General features: G+C 44.2%; 1 protein-coding gene across 3 annotated transcripts in view; it reads left to right on the top strand.

Annotated features, from left to right (window-relative positions):
* CTPS2 (CTP synthase 2) overlaps nt 1–24,799 on the top strand; it is a 307,360-nt gene that overhangs the window by 200,038 nt on the left and 82,523 nt on the right. For all 3 annotated transcript variants that reach the window (XR_011319771.1, XM_069761061.1, XM_069761060.1), the window contains one exon: nt 20,248–20,303. Coding sequence is in view for 2 of the 3 variants with exons in the window: in XM_069761061.1 (XP_069617162.1) it covers nt 20,248–20,303 (56 nt within the window). In the remaining variant the exon portion in view is untranslated. The remainder of the gene's footprint in view (nt 1–20,247; nt 20,304–24,799) is intronic.

Below are 24,799 nucleotides of genomic sequence, written 5' to 3'. Positions count from 1 at the left end.
GAATGCGGCGTCGGATGGGGCAGAATGCGGCGTCGGATGGGACAGAATGCGGCGTCGGATGGGGCAGAATGCGGAGTCGGATGGGGCAGAATGCGGAGTCGGATGGGGCAGAATGCGGAGACGGATGGGGCAGAATGCGGAGACGGATGGGGCAGGAGCATGGGCAGGATGTGGATTTGGGTGGAAAATGTTTTGGTGGGGGGGGCCCCATTTGAAAGTTCGCATCGGGGCCCATAACTTTGTAGTTACGCCACTGGCTCCAGTTAATTTTTTTCAGTCAAATTTAGAGAAGGTAAGAGTGTGGCTGATTTTGTCCCGGTGCAAGATTTGGACCGGGCCCCTGTCTCACCTTGGTATATATATGTACAGTACAGACCAAAAGTTTGGACACACCTCATTTAAAGATTTTTCTGTATTTTCATGACTATGAAAATTGTACATTCACACTGAAGGCATCAAAACTATGAATTAACACATGTGGAATTATATACTTAACAAAAAAGTGTGAAACAAATACATTGGGGCAAAAAAGTATTTAGTCAGTCAGCAATAGTGCAAGTTCCACCACTTAAAAAGATGAGAGGCGTCTGTAATTTACATCATAGGTAGACCTCAACTATGGGAGACAAACTGAGAAAAAAAATCCAGAAAATCACATTGTCTGTTTTTTTAAACATTTTATTTGCATATTATGGTGGAAAATAAGTATTTGGTCAGAAAAAAAATTTCATCTCAATACTTTGTAATATATCCTTTGTTGGCAATGACAGAGGTCAAACGTTTTCTGTAAGTCTTCACAAGGTTGCCACACACTGTTGTTGGTATGTTGGCCCATTCCTCCATGCAAATCTCCTCTAGAGCAGTGATGTTTTTGGCTTTTCGCTTGGCAACACGGACTTTCAACTCCCTCCAAAGGTTTTCTATAGGGTTGAGATCTGGAGACTGGCTAGGCCACTCCAGGACCTTGAAATGCTTCTTACGAAGCCACTCCTTCGTTGCCCTGGCGGTGTGCTTTGGATCATTGTCATGTTGAAAGACCCAGCCACGTTTCATCTTCAATGCCCTTGCTGATGGAAGGAGGTTTGCACTCAAAATCTCACGATACATGGCCCCATTCATTCTTTCATGTACCCGGATCAGTCGTCCTGGCCCCTTTGCAGAGAAACAGCCCCAAAGCATGATGTTTCCACCATCATGCTTTACAGTAGGTATGGTGTTTGATGGATGCAACTCAGTATTCTTTTTCCTCCAAACACGACAAGTTGTGTTTCTACCAAACAGTTCCAGTTTGGTTTCATCAGACCATAGGACATTCTCCCAAAACTCCTCTGGATCATCCAAATGCTCTCTAGCAAACTTCAGACGGGCCCGGACATGTACTGGCTTAAACAGTGGGACACGTCTGGCACTGCAGGATCTGAGTCCATGGTGGCGTAGTGTGTTACTTATGGTAGGCCTTGTTACATTGGTCCCAGCTCTCTGCAGTTCATTCACTAGGTCCCCCCGCGTGGTTCTGGGATTTTTGCTCACCATTCTTGTGATCATTCTGACCCCACGGGGTGGGATTTTGCGTGGAGCCCCAGATCGAGGGAGATTATTAGTGGTCTTGTATGTCTTCCATTTTCTAATTATTGCTCCCACTGTTGATTTCTTCACTCCAAGCTGGTTGGCTATTGCAGATTCAGTCTTCCCAGCCTGGTGCAGGGCTACAATTTTGTTTCTGGTGTCCTTTGACAGCTCTTTGGTCTTCACCATAGTGGAGTTTGGAGTCAGACTGTTTGAGGGTGTGCACAGTTGTCTTTTTATACTGATAACAAGTTTAAACAGGTGCCATTACTACAGGTAATGAGTGGAGGAAAGAGGAGACTCTTAAAGAAGAAGTTACAGGTCTGTGAGAGCCAGAAATCTTGATTGTTTGTTTCTGACCAAATACTTATTTTCCACCATAATATGCAAAAAAAATGATAAAAAAACAGACAATGTGATTTTCTGGATTTTTTTTTCTCAGTTTGTCTCCCATAGTTGAGGTCTACCTATGATGTAAATTACAGACGCCTCTCATCTTTTTAAGTGGTGGAACTTGCACTATTGCTGACTGACTAAATACTTTTTTGCCCCACTGTATGTCTTATATTCTAGGTTCTTCAAAGAGCCACCTTTTGCTTTGATGACTGCTTTGCACACTCTTGGCATTCTCTTGATGAGCTTCAAGAGGTAGTCACCAGGAATGGTTTTCACCTCACAGGTGTGCCCTGTCAGGTTTAATAAGTGGGATTTCTTGACTTATAAATGGGGTTGGAACCATCAGTTTTGTGCAGAAGTCTGGTGGATACACAGCTGATAGTCCTACTGAATAGACTGTTAGAATTTGTATTATGGCAAGAAAAAAGCAGCTAAGTAAAGAAAAACGAGCGGCCATCGTTATTTTAAGAAATGAAGGTTGGTCAGTCCGAAAAATTGGGAATACTTTGAAAGTGTCCCCAATTGCAGTGGAAAAAACCATCAAGCGCTACAAAGAAACTGGCTCACATTAGGACCGCCCCAGGAAAGGAAGACCAAAAGTCACCTCTGCTTCTGAGGATAAGTTTATCCGAGTCACCAGCCTCAGAAATCACAGGTTAACAGCAGCTCAGATTAGAGACCAGGTCAATGCCACACAGAGTTCTAGCAGCAGACACATCTCTACAACAACTCTAAAGAGGAGACTTAATGCAGCAGGCCTTCATGGTAAAATACCTGCTAGGTAACCAGTGCTAAGGACAGGCAACAAACAGAAGAGGCTTGTTTGGGCTAAAGAACACAAGGAATGGACATTAGACCAGTGGAAATCTGTGCTTTGGTCTGATGAGTCCAAATTTGAGATCTTTGGTTCCAACTACTGTGTCTTTGTGCAACGCAGAAAAGGATGGACTCTACATGCCTGGTTCCCACCGTGAAGCATGGAGGAGGAGGTGTGGGGGTACTTTGCTGGCGACACTGTTGGGAATTTATTCAAAATTGAAGGCATACTGAACCAGCATGGCTACTACAGCATATGGCTACTACAACATCTTGCAGCAGCATGCTATTCCATCTGGTTTGCGTTTAGTTGGACCATCATTTATTTTTCAACAGGAGAATAACCCCAAACACACCTCCAGGCTGTATAAGGGCTATTTGACCAAGAAGGAGAGTGATGGGGTGCTAATCCAGATGACTTGGCTTCCACAGTCGCCAGACCTGAACCCAATCGAGATTTTGGGGTGAGCTGGACCGCAGAGTGAAGGCATAAGTGCCAACAAGTGCTAAGCATCTCTGGGAACTCCTTCAAGATTGTTAGAAGACCATTCCCGGTGACTTCCTCTTGAAGCTTATCAAGAGAATACCAAGAGTGTGCAAAGCAGTCATCAAAGCAAAAGGTGGCTACTATGAAGAACTTAGAATATAAGACATAATTTCACTTGTTTCACACTTTTTTGTTAAGTATATAATTCCACATGTGTTAATTCATAGTTTTGATGCCTCCAGTGTGAATTTACAATTTTCATAGTCATGAAAATACAGAAAAATCTTTAACCCCTTTACCCCCAAGGGTGGTTTGCACGTCAATGACCAGGCCAATTTTTACAATTCTGACCACTGTCCCTTTATGAGGTTATAACTCCGAAACGCTTCAACGGATCCTGGTGATTCTGACATTGTTTTCTCGTGACATATTGTACTTCATGATAGTGGTAAAATTTCTTTGATAGTACCTGCGTTTATTTGTGAAAAAAACGGAAATTTGGCGAAAATTTTGAAAATTTCGCAATTTTCAAACTTTGAATTTTTATGCAATTAAATCACAGAGATATGTCACACAAAATACTTAATAAGTAACATTTCCCACATGTCTCCTTTACATCAGCATAATTTTGGAACCAATTTTTTTTTTTGTTAGGGAGTTATAAGGGTTAAAAGTTGACCAGCAATTTCTCATTTTTACAACACCATTTTTTTTTAGGGACCACGTCTCATTTGAAGTCATTTTGAGGGGTCTATATGATAGAAAATGCCCAAGTGTGACACCATTCTAAAAACTGCACCCCTCAAGGTGCTCAAAACCACATTCAAGAAGTTTATTAACCCTTCACGTGTTTAATAGGAATTTTTGGAATTTTTAAATAAAGATGAACATTTAACTTTTTTACACAAAAAATTTACTTCAGCTCCAATTTGTTTTATTTTACCAAGGGTAACAGGAGAAATTGGACCCAAAAAGTTGTTGTCCAATTTGTCCTGAGTACGCTGATACCCCATATGTGGCAGTAAACCACTGTTTGGGCGCATGGGAGAGCTCGGAAGGGAAGGAGCGCTATTTGACTTTTCAATGCAAAATTGACAGGAATTGAGATGGGACGCCATGTTGCGTTTGGAGAGCCACTGATGTGCCTAAACATTGAAACCCCCCACAAGTGACACCATTTTGGAAAGTAGACCCCCTAAGGAACTTATCTGGATGTGTGGTGAGCACTTTGACCCACCAAGTGCTTCACAGAAGTTTATAATGCAGAACCGTAAAAATAAAAAATCATATTTTTTCACAAAAATTATATTTTTGCCCCCAATTTTTTATTTTTCCAAGGGTAAGAGAAGAAATTGGACCCCAAAAGTTGTTGTCCAATTTGTCCTGAGTACGTTGATACCCCATATGTGGCAGTAAACCACTGTTTGGGCGCATGGGAGAGCTCGGAAGGGAAGGAGCGCAGTTTGACTTTTCAATGCAAAATTGACAGAAATTGAGATGGGACGCCATGTTGCGTTTGGAGAGCCACTGATGTGCCTAAACATTGAAACCCCCCACAAGTGACACCATTTTGGAAAGTAGACCCCCTAAGGAACTTATTTAGAGGTGTGGTGAGCACTTTGACCCACCAAGTGCTTCACAGAAGTTTATAATGCAGAACCGTAAAAATAAAAAATCATATTTTTTCACAAAAATTATATTTTTGCCCCCAATTTTTTATTTTTCCAAGGGTAAGAGAAGAAATTGGACCTCAAAAGTTGTTGTCCAATTTGTCCCGAGTACGCTGATACCCCATATGTGGCAGTAAACCACTGTTTGGGCGCATGGGAGAGCTCGGAAGGGAAGGAGCGCTGTTTGACTTTTCAATGCAAAATTGACAGGAATTGAGATGGGACACCATGTTGCGTTTGGAGAGCCCCTGATGTGCCAAAACAGTGGAAACCCCCCAATTATAACTGAAACCCTAATCTAAACACACCCCTAACCCTAATTCCAACGGTAACCCTAACCACACCTCTAACCCTGACACACCCCTAACCCTAATCCCAACCCTATTCCCAACTGTAAATGTAATCTAAACCCTAACCCTAACTTTAGCCCCAACCCTAACTGTAGCCCCAACCCTAACCCTAGCCCTAACCCTAGCCCTAACCCTAGCCCTAACCCTAGCCCTAACCCTAGCCCTAGCCCTAACCCTAGCCCTAACCCTAACCCTAGCCCTAACCCTAGCCCTAATGGGAAAATGGAAATAAATACATTTTTTTTTATTTTTCCCTAACTAAGGGGGTGATGAAGGGGGGTTTGATTTACTTTTATAGCGAGTTTTTTAGCGGATTTTTATGATTGGCAGCCGTCACACACTGAAAGACCCTTTTTATTGCAAAAAATATTTTTTGCAATACCACATTTTGAGAGCTATAATTTTTCCATATTTTGGTCCACAGAGTCATGTGAGGTCTTGTTTTTTGCGGGACGAGTTGACGTTTTTATTGAAAACATTTTTGGGCACGTGACATTTTTTGATCGCTTTTTATTCCGATTTTTGTGAGGAAGAATGACCAAAAGCCAGCTATTCATGAATTTCTATTGGGGGAGGCGTTTATACCGTTCCGCGTTTGGTAAAATTGATAAATCAGTTTTATTCTTCGGGTCAGTACGATTACAGCGATACCTCATTTATATCATTTTTTTATGGTTTGGCGCTTTTATACGATAAAAACTATTTTACAGAAAAAATAATTATTTTTGCATCGCTTTATTCTCAGGACTATAACTTTTTTATTTTTTTGCTGATGATGCTGTATGGCGGCTCTTTTTTTGCGGGACAATATGACGCTTTCAGCGGTACCATGGTTATTTATATCTGTCCTTTTGATCGCGTGTTATTCCACTTTTTGTTCGGCGGTATGATAATAAAGCGTTGTTTTTTGCCTCGTTTTTTTTTTTTTTTTCTTACGGTGTTTACTGAAGGGGTTAACTAGTGGGACAGTTTTATAGGTCGGGTCGTTACGGACGCGGCGATACTAAATATGTGTACTTTTGTTGTTTTGTTTTTTTTATTTAGATGAAGAAATGTATTTATGGGAATAATATTTATTTTTTTTTTTCATTATTTTGGAAAATTTTTTTTTTACTTTTTTACTTTGTCCCAGGGGGGGACATCACAGATCAGTGATCTGACAGTTTGCACAGCACTCTGTCAGATCACTGATCTGACTAGCAGCGCTGCAGGCTTCACAGTGCCTGCTCTGAGCAGGCTCTGTGAAGCCACCTCCCTCCCTGCAGGACCCGGATCCGCGGCCATCTTGGATCCGGGGCTGGAGGGAGCAGGGAGGGAGGTGAGACCCTCGCAGCAACGCGATCACATCGCGTTGCTCCGGGGGTCTCAGGGAAGCCCGCAGGGAGCCCCCTCCCTGCGCGGTGCTTCCCTGCACCGCCGGCACATCGCGATCATCTTTGATCGCGGTGTGCCAGGGGTTAATGTGCCGGGGGCGGTCCGTGACCGCTCCTGGCACATAGTGCCGGATGTCAGCTGCGATAAGCAGCTGACACCCGGCCGCGATCGGCCGCGCTCCCCCCGTGAGCGCGGCCGATCGGCTATGACGTACTATCCCGTCCAGGGTCAGATAAGCCCAGGGCACCTCGACGGGATAGTACGTCTAAGGTCACAGAGGGGTTAAATGAGAAGGTGTGTCCAAACTTTTGGTCTGTACTGAATGTTATCCAATCTCCTGCTCAAATCAGGGTAGGATTCACTAAATCGTCTCAGACAGATGTCTTTCCAGCCTCTGTTCCATTGAAAGAGAACTCACCACCTCTCGTGGCCGCCTGTTCCACTCATTGATCCCCTCGCTGTCAAAAAGTTTTTTCTAATATCTAGTCTGTATCCATGTCTAAATGAGAATGATGATCCCTCTACACTGTGCCATTCCTTCAGATATTTGCAGACAGCTATTAAGTCTCCTCTTAGCCTTCTTATTTGCAAGCTAAACATTCCCAGATCCTTTAACTGTTTCTCGTAGGACATACTTTGCAGTCCGCTCACCATCATTGTAGCTTTTCTCTGAACTTGCTCCAGTTTTTAAATGTCTTTTTTAAAATGTGGTGCCCAGAACTGGACACAGTATTCCAGATGAGGCCTAACCAAAGAGGAGTAGAGGACAATAATTATTTCACGTGATCTAGACTCTATCCTTCTCTTAATACATCCTAGAACTATGTTTGCCTTTTTGCTGCTGCATCACACTGTTGACTCAAGTGCATTCTTTGTTTTATTAATATGCCCAAGTCTTTTTCACACGTGCTGTTGCTTAGTTCTTTTCCTCCCGTTCTATAGATGTAATGTTTGTTTTTCTTGCCCAGATGTAGAATCTTTCATTTCTCCGTTAATTGCCATTCTATTAGTCGCTGCCCATTGTTCAAGCTTATCTAGATCCTTCTGAATCCTTTCTCTGGTTTCTCTAGTGTTAGCTATCCCTCCTAGCTTTGCATCATCTGCAAATTTGATTAGTTTACCTTTAGTTCCCTTATCTAGATCATTTATAAAAATGTTCAACAACACTGGGGACGACACAGAGCCTTGTGGTAGCCCACTTCAAACACTTTTCCAATTGGATGTGCAACCATTTATTACCACTCTTTGATCACTGAGTCAGTTATGAATCCACCTAACTTTAACCTTGTCAATCCCATTCTTGGTCATTTTTTCAATCAGAATAGTATGAGATACTTTTTCAAATGCTTTGCTGAAGTCAAGATATTGTTATGATACGGTGGTCTAGGAGCAACATAGAAAGAGCTATGAAGGACGTGGTAACTGTACTGACCGCAGTCCCTAAGCTCAACACAACACTAGAAGTAGCCGTGGAATGCTCCTAACTCTCCCTAGGCATCTTGTCACAGCCTAAGAGCTAACTACCCGTAAAGAAAGAAGCAGGAAAACTATCTTGCCTCAGAGAAAATCCCCAAAGGATAGAGTAGCCCCCCACAAATAATGACTGTGAGTGGAGAGGGAAAAGACATACACAGAATGAGGCCAGTCTAGCTGTCTAGCTAAATAGATAGGACAGGATGGAATACTGTGCGGTCAGTATAAAACACTACAAAAATCCACGCAGAGTTTACAAAATAAAAACTCCACACCTGACTAAAGGTGTGGAGGGCAAATCTGCCTCCCAGAGCTTCCAGCAAGACAGAATAAATTCACACTGATAAGCTGGACAAACATAGAAAGCACAGAATGGATAAGTCCACAATCTATGGACAGAAAAGAGCAAGCAAAAACTTAGCTTAGCTGAACTGGTCAGGAAAACAGGGAACTCCAAAGAGATGTGAATCCAACCAGAAACCATTTACAAGTGGCACTGGCTGAAGACAGAGCCAGACCTAAATAGCCGAGCAGAAGAGAAGATAAGTGGAGGCAGCTGATGACAGCGAACTCCAAGGAGCAGCCATACCACTAGAAACCACAAGAGGGAGCCCAAGAGCAGAACTCACAAAAGTGCCACTTACAACCACCGAAGGGAGCCCAAGAGCGGAATTCACAACAGTACCCCCCCTTGAGGAGGGGTCACCGAACCCTCACCAGAGCCCCCAGGCCGATCAGGACGAGCCAAGTGAAAAGCACGAACCAAATCGGTGGCATGGACATCGGAGGCAACAACCCAAGAATTATCCTCCTGGCCATAACCCTTCCACTTGACAAGATACTGAAGCCTCCGCCTCGAAAAACGAGAATCCAAAATCTTCTCAACCTCATATTCCAACTCTCCCTCAACCAACACCGGGGCAGGAGGGTCAACCGAGGGAACAACGGGCACCACATATCTCCGCAACAAAGATCTATGGAAAACATTATGAATGGCAAAAGAGGCAGGAAGAGCCAAACGAAAAGACACCGGATTAATAATTTCAGAATTTTTATAAGGACCAATAAACCGAGGCTTAAACTTAGGAGAAGAAACCTTCATAGGAACATGACGAGAAGACAACCAAACCAAATCCCCCACACGAAGCCGGGGACCAACACACCGACGGCGGTTAGCAAAACGTTGAGCCCTTTCCTGAGACAACGTCAAATTGTCCACCACATGAGTCCAAATCTGCTGCAGTCTGTCTGCCACAGAATCCACACCAGGACAATCAGAAGGCTCAACCTGCCCAGAAGAAAAACGAGGATGAAAACCAAAATTACAAAAGAAAGGTGAAACCAAAGTAGCCGAACTAGCCCGATTATTAAGGGCAAACTCGGCCAACGGCAAGAAAGACACCCAATCATCCTGATCAGCAGACACAAAGCATCTCAAATAGGTCTCCAAGGTCTGATTAGTTCAATCAGTTTGGCCATTAGTCTAAGGATGAAACGCCGAAGAAAAAGACAAATCAATGCCCATCCTAGCACAAAAGGCCCGCCAAAATCTAGAGACAAACTGAGAACCTCTGTCAGACAATATTCTCCGGAATGCCATGCAAACGAACCACATGCTGAAAAAATAATGGAACCAGATCTGAGGAGGAAGGCAACTTAGGCAAAGGTACCAGATAGACCATTTTAGAGAACCGGTCACAAACAACCCAGATAACAGACATCATCTGGGAAACGGGAAGATCCGAAATAAAATCCATGGAAATATGCATCCAGGGCCTCTCAGGGACCGGCAAAGGCAAAAGCAATCCACTAGTCAGGGAACAGCAAGGCTTGGCCCGGGCGCAAGTCCCACAGGACTGCACAAAAGCACGCACATCGCGCGACAAGGAAGGCCACCAAAAGGACCTAGCAACCAAATCTCTGGTACCAAAAATCCCAGGATGACCAGCCAACACTGAACAATGAACCTCAGAAATTACCTTACTTGTCCATCTATCAGGAACAAACAGCTTCTCCACTAGACAGCGGTAAGGCCGATCAGCCTTAAATTCCTGAAGCACGCAGCGCAAATCAGGGGAGATAGCAGAAAGCATCACCCCCTCCTTAAGAATGCCAACCGACTCAAGGACTCCAGGAGAATCCGGCGAAAAACTCCTAGAGAGGGCATCAGCCTTAACATTCTTAGATCCCGGAAGATACGAAACCACAAAATTAAAACGGGAGAAAAACAAGGACCATCGAGCCTGTCTAGGATTCAGCCGCTTGGCCGACTCGAGGTAAATCAGATTCTTATGATCGGTCAGGACCACTACACGGTGTTTAGCTCCCTCAAGCCAATGTCGCCACTCCTCAAACACCCACTTCATAGCCAACAACTCCCGATTGCCGACATCATAATTGCATTCCGCAGGCGAAAACTTTCTGGAAAAAAAAGCACACGGTTTCATCAAAGAACCATCAGACTCCCTCTGAGACAAAACGGCCCCTGCCCCAATCTCAGAAGCGTCGACCTCAACCTGAAAAGGAAGAGAAACATCCGGTTGACGCAACACAGGGGCAGAAGTAAATCGGCATTTAAGCTCCTGAAAGGCCTCAACAGCCTCAGAGGACCAATTAGTCACATCAGCGCCTTTCTTCGTCAAATCAGTAAGGGGCTTAACCACACTGGAAAAATTGGCAATGAAACGGCGATAGAGATTAGCAAAGCCCCAAAATTTTTGAAGACCCTTCACAGATGTGGGTTGGATCCAGTCATGAATAGCTTGGACCTTAACAGGATCCATTTCTATAGACGAGGGAGAAAAAATAAAACACAAAAACGAGACCTTCTGAACTCCGAATAGGCACTTAGACCCCTTCACAAATAAAGCATTATCACGAAGGATCTGGAACACCATCCTGACCTGCTTCACATGAGACTCCCAATCATCGGAAAAAATCAAAATATCATCCAAATATACGACCATGAATTTATCAAGATAGTTGCGGAAAATATCATGCATGAAAGACTGGAACACAGATGGAACATTAGAGAGCCCAAATGGCATCACAAGGTATTCAAAATGGCCTTCGGGCGTATTAAATGCAGTTTTCCATTCGTCACCCTGTTTAATACGAACAAGATTATATGCCCCTCGGAGGTCAATCTTAATAAACCAACTAGCCCCCTTAATCTGAGCAAACAAATCAGTAAGCAAAGGCAAGGGGTATTGGAATTTGACCGTGATCTTATTAAGAAGACGATAATCAATACAGGGTCTCAAGGAGCCATCCTTCTTAGCAACAAAAAAGAAACCCGCTCCCAATGGTGACGAAGAGGGCCGAAAATGCCCTTTCTCCAAAGATTCCTTAACATAGCTCCGCATGGCGGCATGCTCTGGCACAGACAGATTGAAAAGTCGGCCCTTAGGGAACTTACAACCAGGAATCAAGTTAATAGCACAATCACAGTCCTTATGTGGAGGAAGGGAACTGGACTTGGGCTCATCAAATACATCCTGGAAATCCGACAAAAACTCAGGGACCTCAGAAGAGGGGGAAGAGGAAATTGACATCAAAGGAACGTCACTATGTACTCCTCGACAACCCCAACTAGTCACCGACATAGTTTTCCAACGCAGCACCGGATTATGTTCCTGTAACCATGGAAATCCCAGTACAACAACATCATGCAGGTTATGCAACACCAGAAAACGGCAATCTTCCTGATGTGCAGGAGCCATGTACATAGTCATCTGTGTCCAGTACTGAGGTTTATCCTTGGACAAGGGTGTAGCAACAATGCCCCTCAAAGGAATAGGGCTCTGCAAAGGCTGCAAGGAAAAACCACAGCGCCTGGCGAATTCTAAGTCCATTAAGTTCAGGGCAGCGCCTGAATCCACAAATGCCATGACAGAAAAAGGATGACAATGAGCAAATCAGGGTCACAGGTAAGAGAAATTTAGGCTGTATAGTACTAATAGTAACAGACCTAGCGACTCTCTTAGTATGCTTAGGGCAATCAGAGATAACAGGAGCCGAATCACCACAGTAAAAACACAGCCTATTCTGACGTCTGAATTCCTGCCGTTCTATTCTAGTCAAAATCCTATCACATTGCATAGGTTCAGGACTTTGCTCAGAGGATACTGCCATATGGTGCACAGCTTTGCGCTCGCGCAGACGCCGATCAATCTGAATGGCTAGAGACATAGATTCGCTCAAACCGGCAGGCGTAGGAAAGTGTTGTGAATTCTGTGGCAGAGCTCCCTCCTGTGGTCACAAGTGGTACTTCGGCTGATTCTCTCTGTGAGCTTCCGTTGGTGGAGGAAAGTGGTACTGCGGCTTCTGAGTTTCCTTCCTCAGGTGATGTGGTGAAGTCGTTAGTTGCTGCTCTATTTAACTCCACCTAGTGCTTTGATCCTGGCCTCTAGTCAATGTTCTAGTATTGGACCTGTTTCCTCCTGAATCGTTCCTGTGGCCTGCTGCTCTGCATAGCTAAGTTCCGCTTTGCTATTTTGTTTTCTGTTTTTTCTGTCCAGCTTGTCTATTTGTTTTTTCCTGCTTGTTGGAAGCTCTGGGACGCAGAGGGTGTACCTCCGTGCCGTTAGTTCGGTACGGAGGGTCTTTTTGCCCCCTTTGCGTGGTTTTTTGTAGGGTTTTGTGTTGACCGCAAAGTTACCTTTCCTATCCTCGCTCTGTTCAGAAAGTCGGGCCTCACTTTGCTAAATCTATTTCATCTCTACGTTTGTCTTTTCATCTTAACTCACAGTCATTATATGTGGGGGCTGCCTTTTCCTTTGGGGTATTTCTCTGAGGCAAGGTAGGCTTATTTTCTATCTTCAGGCTAGCTAGTTTCTCAGGCTGTGCCGAGTTGCATAGGGAACGCGTTAGGCGCAATCCACGGCTGCCTCTAGTGTGGTTGGAGAGGATTAGGGATTGCGGTCAGCAGAGTTCCCACGTCTCAGAGCTCGTTCTATGTTTTTGGGTTATTGTCAGGTCACTGAATGTGCTTTGACCTCTATGTCCATTGTGGTACTGAATTACCTTATCATAACAGGAAAGCCCACCATAACATCTTTAAGGGCTTCAGAAAGACCTTTTCTGAAAATAGCAGCCATAGCCTCTTCATTCCATTTAGTGAGCACAGACCATTTTCTAAATTACACAAGGCCAACAGTGTTTTCTCAGCATGCTTTACAGAGTTAGGTTCGTCATACAATAATCCGAGCGCTTAAAAAATACATCTACATTCAATAATGCCGGATCCCCTGTTTCAAGAGAAAAAGCCCAGTCATGAGGGTCACCACGCAGCAAGGATATGATGATTTTTACTTGCTGAATGGGATCACCAGAGGAACGGGGTTTCAAAGCAAAAAACAATTTGCAGTTATTTTTAAAGTTCAAAAACTTGGATCTGTCCCCAAAAAACAAATCAGGAGTAGGAATTCTGGGCTCTAAAGCCAGAGTCTGGACAACATAGTCCTGGATACTCTGTACTCTTGCAGCAAGTTGATCCACACGAGAAAACAAACCCTGAACATCCATGCCAAAGCATATATCCTGAACCACCCAGATATCAAGAGGAAAAGAAAAAAAAAAGACAAACCAAAGCACAGAAAAAAAAATGGTTCAGAACTTTCTTTTCCTTCTTTTGAGATGCATTTAATTCATTTTTGGCCACTTGTACTGTTATGATACGGTGGTCTAGGAGCAACATGGAACGAGCTCTGAAGGACGTGGTAACTGTACTGACCGCAGTCCCTAAGCTCAACACAACACTAGAAGTAGCCGTGGAATGCTCCTAACTCTCCCTAGGCATCTCGTCACAGCCTAAGAGCTAACTACCCCTAAAGAAAGAAGCAGGAAAACTATCTTGCCTCAGAGAAAATCCCTAAAGGATAGATTAGCCCCCCACAAATAATGACTGTGAGTGGAGAGGGAAAAGACATACACAGAATGAAACCAGGATGAGCACAGGAGGCCAGTCTAGCTAAATAGATAAGACAGGATGGAATACTGTGCGGTCAGTATAAAACACTACAAAAATCCACGCAGAGTTTACAAAAAAAAAAACTCCACACCTGACTAAAGGTGTGGAGGGCAAATCTGCCTCCCAGAGCTTCCAGCAAGACAGAATAAATTCACACTCATAAGCTGGACAAACATAGAAAGCACAGAATGGATAAGTCCACAATCTGTGGACAGAAAAGAGCAAGCAAAAACTTAGCTTAGCTGAACTGGTCAGGAAAACAGGGAACTCCAAAGAGATGTGAATCCAACCAGAAACCATTTACAAGTGGCACTGGCTGAAGACAGAGCCAGACCTAAATAGCCGAGCAGAAGAGAAGATAAGTGGAGGCAGCTGATGACAGAGAACTCCAAGGAGCAGCCATACCACTAGAAACCACAAGAGGGAGCCCAAGAGCAGAACTCACAAAAGTGCCACTTACAACCACCGGAGGGAGCCCAAGAGCGGAATTCTCAACAGATATACTATATCTACCGAATTTCCCTGATCCACCTAGTCAGTGATTCCATAATAGAAGGAAATTAGATTACCGTAGTCTGGTATGACTTGTTTGCTGCAAACCCATGCTGGCTCTGGTTAATTACTGTTTTCTTATCCAAGTTCTTACACAAATGCTTTTTACCATATATACTCGAGTATAAGCCGACCCCCCCCTAATTTTGCCACAAAAAACTGGGAAAACTTAATGACTCGAGTATAAGCCTAGGGTGGGAAATGCAGCAGCTACCGGTAAATGTCAAACGTAAAAATAGATACCAATAAAAGTAATATTAATTGAGACATCAGTAGGTTGTGATTTTGAATATCCATATTGAATCAGGAGCCCCATATAATGCTCCATACAGTTTATGATGGGCCCCATAAGATGCTCCATATTAAAATATGCCCCATATAATCCTACATAAAGGTTAACAATGGCCCCATAAGATGCTCCATAGACACATTTGCCCAATATAATGCTGCACAAATGCTGATTATGGCCCCATAAGTTGCTCCATACAGACACTTGCCCCATATACCGTAATGCTACACAAACGTTAATTATGGCCCCATACAGACACTTGCCCCTTATAGTGCTGCACAAATGTTATGGCCCCATATAGTGCTGCACAAATGTTATGGCCCCACATAGTGCTGCACAAATGTTATGGCCCCATATAATGCTGCACAAACTTTATGGCCCCATATAGTGCTGCACAAACGTTATGGCCCCATATAGTGCTGCACAAATGTTATGGCCCCATATAGTGCTGCACAAATGTTATGGCCCCATATAGTGCTGCACAAATGTTATGGCCCCATATAGTGCTGCACAAACGTTATGGCCCCATAGATGCTCCATACAGACACTTGCCCCATTTGCTGTTGCTGCGATAAAAAAAAAAAAAATCACATACTCACCTCTCCGTCGCTCAGGCCCCCGACACTTTCAATAGTTACCTGCTCCTTGTTCCGGTGCAGCTCCATGTTCAGCACTGACGTTCAGTAGAGGGCGCGCGCTAACCACGTCACCGCGCCCTCTGACCTGAACGTCACTGCAGAAGACAGAGCGACGCCCGGAACGAGGAGCAGGTGACTATTACGCAGCGCTCCCCTCCCCGTTATACTCACCTGCTCCTAGTCCGGTGCAGTCCCTGCTTCCCCGACGCCGCAGCTTCATCCTGTACTGAGTGGTCACTGTTACCGCTCATTACAGTAATGAATATGCGGCTCCACCTCTACGGGAGGTGGAGCCGCATATTCATTACTGTAATGAGCGGTACTCTGTGACCGCTCAGTATAGGAAGAATCTGCTGCTGCCGGCGCCGGGGAAGCAGGGACTGCACCGCACTAGGAGTAGGTGAGTATAATTTCACAGTCCCCGCTCCCCCTCCCCTGCTGACCACTGGGTATGACTCGAGAATAAACCGAGAGGGGGACTTTCAGCCCAAAAAAGTGGGCTGAAAATCTCGGCTTTTATTCGAGTAGATACGGTAATTATTTGTTCAAATATCATTCCTGGTATACAAGTAAGGTTCACTGACCTGTAATTTCCTGGCTTTGTCTTTTTTACTTTTTTGAAGACAGTGACAACATTTGCTGTTTTCAGTTTTTTTTTTAAAGATTCTGGTTAGTGGCTCTCCAGTTTCCTCTGCTAACTCTTTCAGTAACCTAGGATTTAATTCATCTGGCCAGGAGATTTAAATTCATTTAAATTAGCTAAGTGTTCCCTCACCATTTCTCTCTTTATGGATAGTGTGGATTATTTTATTAATTCGATGACACCGTGAAGATCAGTTAATGCTACAATTGCTTTCTTAGAGAACACTGATGCAAAGTTCGGCCTTCTCAACATCATTTTTGACCACTTCACCCCTTTCATCCTGTAAAAATCCTATACTATCTTTGACTTTTATTTTGCTTTTGACATACCCCCAAATTCCTTTTTTATGGCTTTTGTTCTTCCTTGCAAGCCTTACTTCATCGATGTTCTGCTCAATCCTGAGCTATATGTGAGTAACCTAAAAGACTAGTTACTTCTTACACTTGAGTACTATGGGTATGAAAGGACAACATAGTGTTCTAGCAGGATAACCATCAGAAACAGATATCTAGATTGACAAAGAAATGGTTCAATGACAGTGAAGTAGAGGTGCTGTATTGGTACCCACAGTCTCCAGATCTCAACCTAATCTAATACTTGTGGTTAGAGAGATGAAGAAAAAACTGTATACATACCCAAGTAAGTTGACAAGTATGCAACTACTTTGGGAATGTGTAGAAGAGACCTAGGATCAGATTTCGGTTGAGACATTTTTTAATCTGATCGAGAGCATAACCTGAAGGATTTAGTCAGTGTTCAAAATTACTGACAAAATAATAAAAATTAAAATTTAGATTTATAGGAGGAAAACAGTAACAATTCAGTGACATATCAAGAATCTGCATAACTGATGACATGCTAAATAGTTGCAAGTCAAATTTATGTATGAGATAGCCAAGATGATTGTCTATAAATGATGATAGTCTCACGTTTGAAGCAGTAGGGGATGGTGAGATATGGAGCCTGAAAGTCAGAGTTTCAAAACATTTTTATTAGTGATGAGCGAGTGTACTCATTGCTCGGGTTTTCCGGAGCACGCTCGGGTGACCTCCGAGTATTTATGACTGCTCCAAGATTTAGTTTTCATCGGGCCCCAGCTGAATGATTTACAGCTAGTAGCCAGGCTGAGTACATGTGGGGGTTGCCTGGTTGCTAGGGAATTCCTACATGTAATCAAGCTGGCTAGTAGCTGTAAATCATTCAGCTTCCTCGATGAAAACTAAATCTCCAAACAGTCATAAATACTCGGAGGTCACCCGAGCATGCTCGGGAAATGCCGAGCATCGAGTACACTCGCTCATCACTAATTTTTATCCATTTGCTCATCAGTATATATCCCACATCCTGGTACTATGCCCCTTATGCTGGGCACCATTTTGGTAATATATCCCTTATCCTGGGCCCTATTCTGGTAATATGTCCCTTATCCTCGGCCCCTTGCTGGTATTATGTGTCCCGTTCTGCTGTTGTTCTTTTGTGTAGAAAATAAATAAACAATTATACTCACCCTACCTCCACTCTCCCGCTGTGCGGTGTCCTCTTCTGAAGCCGGCAGCTGACTTCAGAGTGCAAGCGACGGGAGTGCATGACATCACTGTCATGTGCCTAGTGACGTGCACGCCGACATCAGCTGCTGGTCTATGATTGGCCGACAGCATGTTTTGCCGCTCATGGACCTGTTGGGTCTGTGCGCTGCAATAAACTTTAACTTGATGTGTGTCCAATGACTCACATGCAGTTGAAGTTTTTGCTGGCGTCGGTGACCTCTAACACACAGTGGCCGATCGTGACCATGGTCTTTACGCCCCTGGTGTGGCATCCCTTTCTTTGAGCTGGACATAGCATTTACTGTATATAGTTTCCATTTGCTGTGTATTCATTAGGGACTCAGTCCTGGTGTGCCCTTATTCATATTGATCATCTTGAATGTGGTACACCTTGATGCTGGCTGTCGTGTTGCACAGGACACGATATAGCAGTGACCACTAGGTGGCTCCGACAGATGAGTCTGCAGAACGTGGACCTGCAGGGGAGCAGGGACCACGCTGCAAGCGTGTAGCACGATCCGACTAGTGAGGAGAGACCTGGCCAGTGGAGAGAGCGGCGATGTCCGGGACCTGAACCAGGGACAAGAGCGTGCCCAACCAGAACCAAGCCGCCGAAGACCTGCGGGGGTGCGCGACAGTCAAGGGGAAGAGAGGTAAGTAACGAGCCAGGGGTCGGGAACCGGCCGGGAGCGGAGATACCAGAGGATGAGGCGGAAAGCAACATCAAGAGCGAGTAGAGGGTCAGAAGCCAGAGAGGACAGGGAGGTACAAAATCAGAAGACGTGAAGATAAGTCAATAAACTGAGCCGGGTCATGCACGTGGAAGCCAAGTATAAGCAAAGCCGTAGGACAGAGGCATAGGGAAAGAGGGGCAGACACCAAAAAGATGCAGAGGGGACAGGGGAATCACACGGATAAACCTAGGTCAGCTGCTCAAGCCGAGGGACCGGAACTATCACCGACACCAGACCTAGGCAGAGACAGCACTAAATAGCTGCCCCTAAACCAAAGAGAGGCGGATAAAATTAACCCAGACCTGACCAGGACGGGAAGTAAGCAAAACCCTGTCCTGGATCATGACACTGGTGAGATGCTTTTATGCTTTCTTTTTTTTAATCAAAAACAGTGTTTACTTAATATCCTACTTTATTTATATGCACTACTGCTATTACTTATTTACTTACAGCAAGGTATTGTTGTGAATTCCGTTCTTGGGCTCCCTCCGGTGGTTGTAAATGGCACTTTTGTGAATTCTGCCCTTGGACTCCCTCTGGTGGTTTTGAGTGGAACTGCCGCTCCTTGGGTTTAGCTTTAGCAGCTGCTTTCACTAATCGTCTCTCCTGGCTCTGCTATTTAACCTGGCTCTAGTCTTCAGCCTATGCCACTTGTCAATGTTTTCTGGCTGGAGTCACATCTCTGCTTGGATTCTCCTGGGTTCCTGACCAGTTCTGCAAAGATAAGTTCTGGCTTTGCTCATTTCAGTCCACATGTTGTGGACTTATTGTTCTGTGCATTCTATTTTTGTCCAGCTTGTCATTATGGATTTTTTCTGTTAGCTGGAAGCTCTGGGAAGCAAATTTACCCTCTACGCCTTTAGTCAGGTGTGGAGATTTTGTAAACTCTGTGTGAATTGTTTTGTAGTTTTTATACTGACCGCACAGTATCCTTTCCTGTCCTATCTATCAAGCTAGACTGGCCTCCTATGCTAAAATCTGATTTCATCTCTGCGTATGTTATTTTCCCCTCCTCTCACCGTCAATATTTGTGGGGGGCTCTTTCCTTTGGGGATTTTCTATGAGGCAAGATAGGTTTCCTGTTTCCATCTTTAGGGGAAGTTAGATCTTAGGCTGTGCCGAGGGGTCTAGGGAGCGTCAGGTACCTCCCACGGCTATTTCTAGTTGCGCTGCTAGGTTCAGGGTCTGCGGTCAGTACAGATACCACCTCCTTCAGAGCTTGTCTCATGTTGTTCCTAAACCACCAGATCATAACAGGTATATGTTCATTTTGTTTCTGTCTTGAGTTTTGTTTGTTTAATGGCCAGTGTGAACATGCTCTTATTTTGCATGCATAACAACTTCTACTCCAGTTCAATTTTTCCGATCAAGCATTTTGAAAGGATGCAAGCAATGGTTTGAGACTGAACAGTAGTGAGTAGTCAGGTACATAGTTGAGAAAAGAGATCTAGCACAATGAAGGCAAGGATGTGAATGAATTTCAGTATTTTTATGGAAGATGTTCAGTAGATAATATTGATGGGTTGTCAGCGGACTGTGACCTCACTGTGATGTACATTTGTTTTTTAACAGCCTCTTTTGGCTACTTCATTCTAGATTGCATGGCTCTCAGCACATGAACGCCACTGTTAACAATTTGCATTTTGTGCACAAATGTGCTCACAAATCTAAGATCGGTTTTAAATTGATATGATTGTTATTTATGCTGCAGAATCATTGTTTTCAAATTATTCTTTTTCAGAAAAACTCTATGATGATGTGGATTCTCTGGAAGAACGTCATCGACACCGCTACGAGGCAAGTACAATTATTTTCAACTTTTAAATAGAACCTGTGAGCAGGATTTAGTGTCTTCATTGAGCCGAAATCTCGATCTGCGCATTCACCGCCTCCAGCGCCTTAAGACCAGTCATGAAATCACACTGCACATGCCCCACCCACCCTAATGATGGCGGAGCAGAAAGGCAGGAAGTGACCTGTAAAAGTGACACAGGAGGCTGGTAGAGGGGTGGAGAACCAGAAAAAGACCCTACTTCCTAGACCCACCTTGATGCACAGAGATATCATTAGACAACTTTAGAGGCTTATTAAACAACAACCACTGATTGAATTCATTTGCCGCAGGTATCTGTTTAATCAGTATAGCAACGGCACTATGGGCATAACTTTACTTTATAGTGCTAAATCCTGCTTACAGGTGCTCTTTAAGGGAATCTGCTAGTTGGCTCAACCCTCATGGGCCGTCTACAAGGGAATGCAGGTCATAGAAAGTTGAGTAACAAGCACTTTATTGCATTCAAACAGTCCCTCACTACTTTCAAGACCACACTCGCCACAGCTAAACAAACCTACTTCTCATCTGTCATATTCTCCCTGTCTCACAACCCTAAACAATTATTCAACACCTTCAATTCTCTCCTCTGTCCCCCAGCACCCCCTCCTTCCCCAATCAGCTGAAAACTTTGCCTCATTTTTCAAGCAGAAGATTGATAACATCAGAGACAGTTTTGGTCAACAATCCCCAGAGCCCTTCCTCCCAACTTCCCAGCCTTCCACCTCCAAAACCAACTTCTCCACCATTACAGAAGATCGACTCTCCACTCTACTCTCAAGATCGCATCTCACCACCTGTGCATTTGACCCGATCCCATCCCACTTCATCCCAAACCTCGCCACAGTCTTCATCCCAACCCTAACCTATCTCTTCAACCTATCACTAACAACTGGCGTTTTCCCCTCAAGCTTTAAACATGCCTCCATCACACCTATCCTCAAAAAGCCCTCTCTTGACCCATCCTCTGTATCTAGCTATCGCCCTATATCACTTCTCACCTATGCCTCAAAACTACTGGAACAACAAGTCCATCTTGAACTGTCCTCCCATCTCTCTTTCTGCTCCCTCTTCGACCGCTTACAATCAGGCTTCCGGTCACACCACTCCACTGAAACTGCCCTAACTAAGGTCACCAATGACCTATTAACCGCGAAGAGCAAGCAACACTACTCTGTCCTCCTCCTCCTGGACCTGTCCTCTGTCTCTGACATAGTGGACCATTCCCTATTACTACAGACCCTCTCATCCCTTGGCATCACAGACTTGGCCCTATCCTGGATCTTGTCATACTTAACAGACCGGACACTCAGAGTCTCCCACTCACACACCACCTCCTCACCTCGCCCCCTATCTGTCGGAGTCTTGCAAGGTTCAGTCCTAGGGCCTCTGCTCGTCTCCATTTACACCTTTGGCCTGGGACAGGTCATAGAATCTTATGGCTTTCAGTATCATCTCTATGCTGATGACACACAGATCTACATCTCTGGACCAGATATCACTACCCTACTAACCAGAATCCCTCAATGTCTGTCCGCTATTTCATCCTTCTTCTCCACTAGATTTCTAAAACTTAATATGGACAAAGCAGAATTCATCATCTTTCCCCCATCTCACGCGACTCCCCCAACGGACCTATCCATTACAGTAAACGGCTGTCCACTCTCTCCAGTCCCACAAGCTCGCTGCCTCGGGCTAATTATTGACACTGATCTCTCCTTCAAACCTTATATCCAAGCCCTTTCCACTTCCTGCCACCTTCAACTCAAAAATATTTCACGGATCCATACATTCCTAAACCAAGAATCTGCAAAAACTCTAGTCCATGCCCTCATCATCTCTCGTCTTGACTACTGCAACCTCCTGCTCTGTGGCCTTCCTTCGAACACTCTCGCACCCCTCCAATCTATTCTAAACTCTGCTGCCCGACTAATCCACCTGTCCCCCCGCTATTCCCTGGCCTCTCCCCTCTGTCAATCCGTTCACTGGCTCCCCATTGCCCAGAGACTCCAGTACAAAACCTTAACCATGACATACAAAGCCATCCACAACCTGTCTCCTCCATACATCTGTGACCTCTTCTCCCGGTACTTACCTGAACACAACCTCCGATCCTCACAAGATCTCCTTCTCTACTCCCCTCTTATCTCCTTTTCCCACAACCGCATACAAGATTTCTCTCGCGCATCACTCCTACTGTGGAACTCTCTATCACAACATATCAGACTCTCGCCTACCATGGAAACCTTCAAAAAGAATCTGAAGACCCACCTCTTCCGACAAGCCTACAACAACCTGCAGTAACCGCCGATCGACCAAACCGCTGCACAACCAGCTCTACCCTCCCCCACTGTATTCTCACCCATCCCTTGTAGATTGTGAGCTCTCATGGGCTGGGTCCTCTCTCCTCCTGTACCAGTTGTAACTTGTATTGTTTAAGATTATTGTACTTGTTTTTATTTTGTATACCCCTCTACACATGTAAAGCGCCATGGAATAAATGGCGCTATAATAATAAATAATAATATTAATAATACTTTGATATCTGTGATCTGATATATTATTCCAGAGAAATCCACATTTTTCTTAATATGTAAATGAGCTGTTAAGATCTATGGGCCGGACATAGATCTCCCAGAGAATCTGCCTCCAGAGCTTATTTAAATGAAAGATGGTGTCACCAGTGTGAGAAATGTAGATCAAACAGCAGACTGTCAGTCATTACATGTCTCATACTGGCAATGAACCATTTAATTTAAAGCGTAATATTTTATTAAATAATAATGTAGAGAAAGTAATTTTAACCCCTTCATGACCTTGGGATTTTTCGTTTTTCCGTGTTCGTTTTTCACTCCCCTCCTTCCCAGAGCGATAACTTTTTTATTTTTCCGTCAATTTGGCCATGTGAGGGCTTATTTTTTGCGGGACGAGTTGTACTTTTGAACGACATCATTGGTTTTAGCATGTCGTGTACTAGAAAACGGGAAAAAAATTCCAAGTGCGGTGAAATTGCAAAAAAAGTGTAATCCCACACTTGTTTTTTGTTTGGCTTTTTTGCTAGGTTCACTAAATGCTAAAACTGACCTGCCATCATGATTCTCCAGGTCAGTACGAGTTCATAGACACCTAACATCACTAGGTTATTTTTTATCTAAGTGGTGAAAAAAAATTCCAAACTTTGCTAAAAAAAAAAAAAAAAATGCGCCATTTTCCGATACCCGTAGCGTCTCCATTTTTTGTGATCTGGGGTCGGTTGAGGGCTTATTTTTTGCGTGCCGAGATGACGTTTTTAATGATAGCATTTCGGTGCAGATACGTTCTTTTGATCGCCCGTTATTGCATTTTAATGCAATGTCGCGGCGACCAAAAAAACGTAATTCTGGCGTTTTTATTTTTTTTCCCGCTACGCTGTTTAGCGATCAGGTTAATGCTTTTTTTTAAATTGATAGATCGGGCGATTCTGAGCACGGCGATACCAAATATGCGTAGATTTTATATTTTTTTTATTGATTTATTTTGATTTGGGCGAAAGGGGGGTGATTTAAACTTTTATATTTTTTTTATTTTTTTAACATTTTTTTCAACTTTTTTTTTTTTACTTTTGCCATGCTTCAATAGCCTCCATGGGAGGCTAGAAGCAGGCACAACGCGATCGGCTCTGCTACATAGCAGCGATCTGCTGATCGCTGCTATGTAGCAGAAATGGAGGTGTGCTGTGAGCGCCGACCACAGGGTGGCGCTCACAGCCACCGGTCATCAGTAACCATAGAGGTCTCAAGGACCTCTATGGTTACAATGGAGACGCATCGCCGACCCCCGATCATGTGACGGGGGTTGGCGATGACGTCATTTCCGGCCGCCCGGCCGGATGCGGTAGTTAAATGCAGCTGTCTGCGTTTGACAGCGGCATTTAACTAGTTAATAGGTGCGGGCAGATCGCGATTCTGCCCGCGCCTATTAGGGGCACATGTCAGCTGTTCAAAACAGCTGACATGTTCCGGCTTTGGTGCGGGCTCACCGCGGAGCCCTGCATCAAAGCAGGGGATCTGACCTCGGACGTACCATCCCGTCCGAGGTCAGAAAGGGGTTAATAATCTTTCAAAAATACTTTATAAATGAAATCAGAAAGAAATTGTTTCAAAAACCTTCTAGAAGATGTACCTCTATGCTGTTTCTGAAGCAAATCCATATTTAGCACCATACATACTGAATGCACCTTTCTAAGGGTAGAGGCCAGGGCTACACAGCGTGCGCTCCTAGCTGAATCCCATGCACTGTATGCATCAGCAATTTACCTCAGTCTTTGGGATAGTGCACGAGCTCTGTCAGCTCTTAATTGGCCCAATACAGCTCTTCTGTCAACTGGTTCCTGTGAACTCAGCGACATTGTCACTTCTGAATTAAATAGAAATTAAAACAACAGTTATGTTTTAAAATCTTCTCTGGAGGCAGATTCTCGGTG

This window comes from Ranitomeya imitator, chromosome 3 (genome assembly GCF_032444005.1).
Source record: "Ranitomeya imitator isolate aRanImi1 chromosome 3, aRanImi1.pri, whole genome shotgun sequence".
Lineage (NCBI taxonomy): Eukaryota > Metazoa > Chordata > Amphibia > Anura > Dendrobatidae > Ranitomeya > Ranitomeya imitator.
The sequence above is the reverse complement of the archived record's forward strand: the minus strand, read 5'-3'. Positions and strand labels throughout refer to the sequence as shown.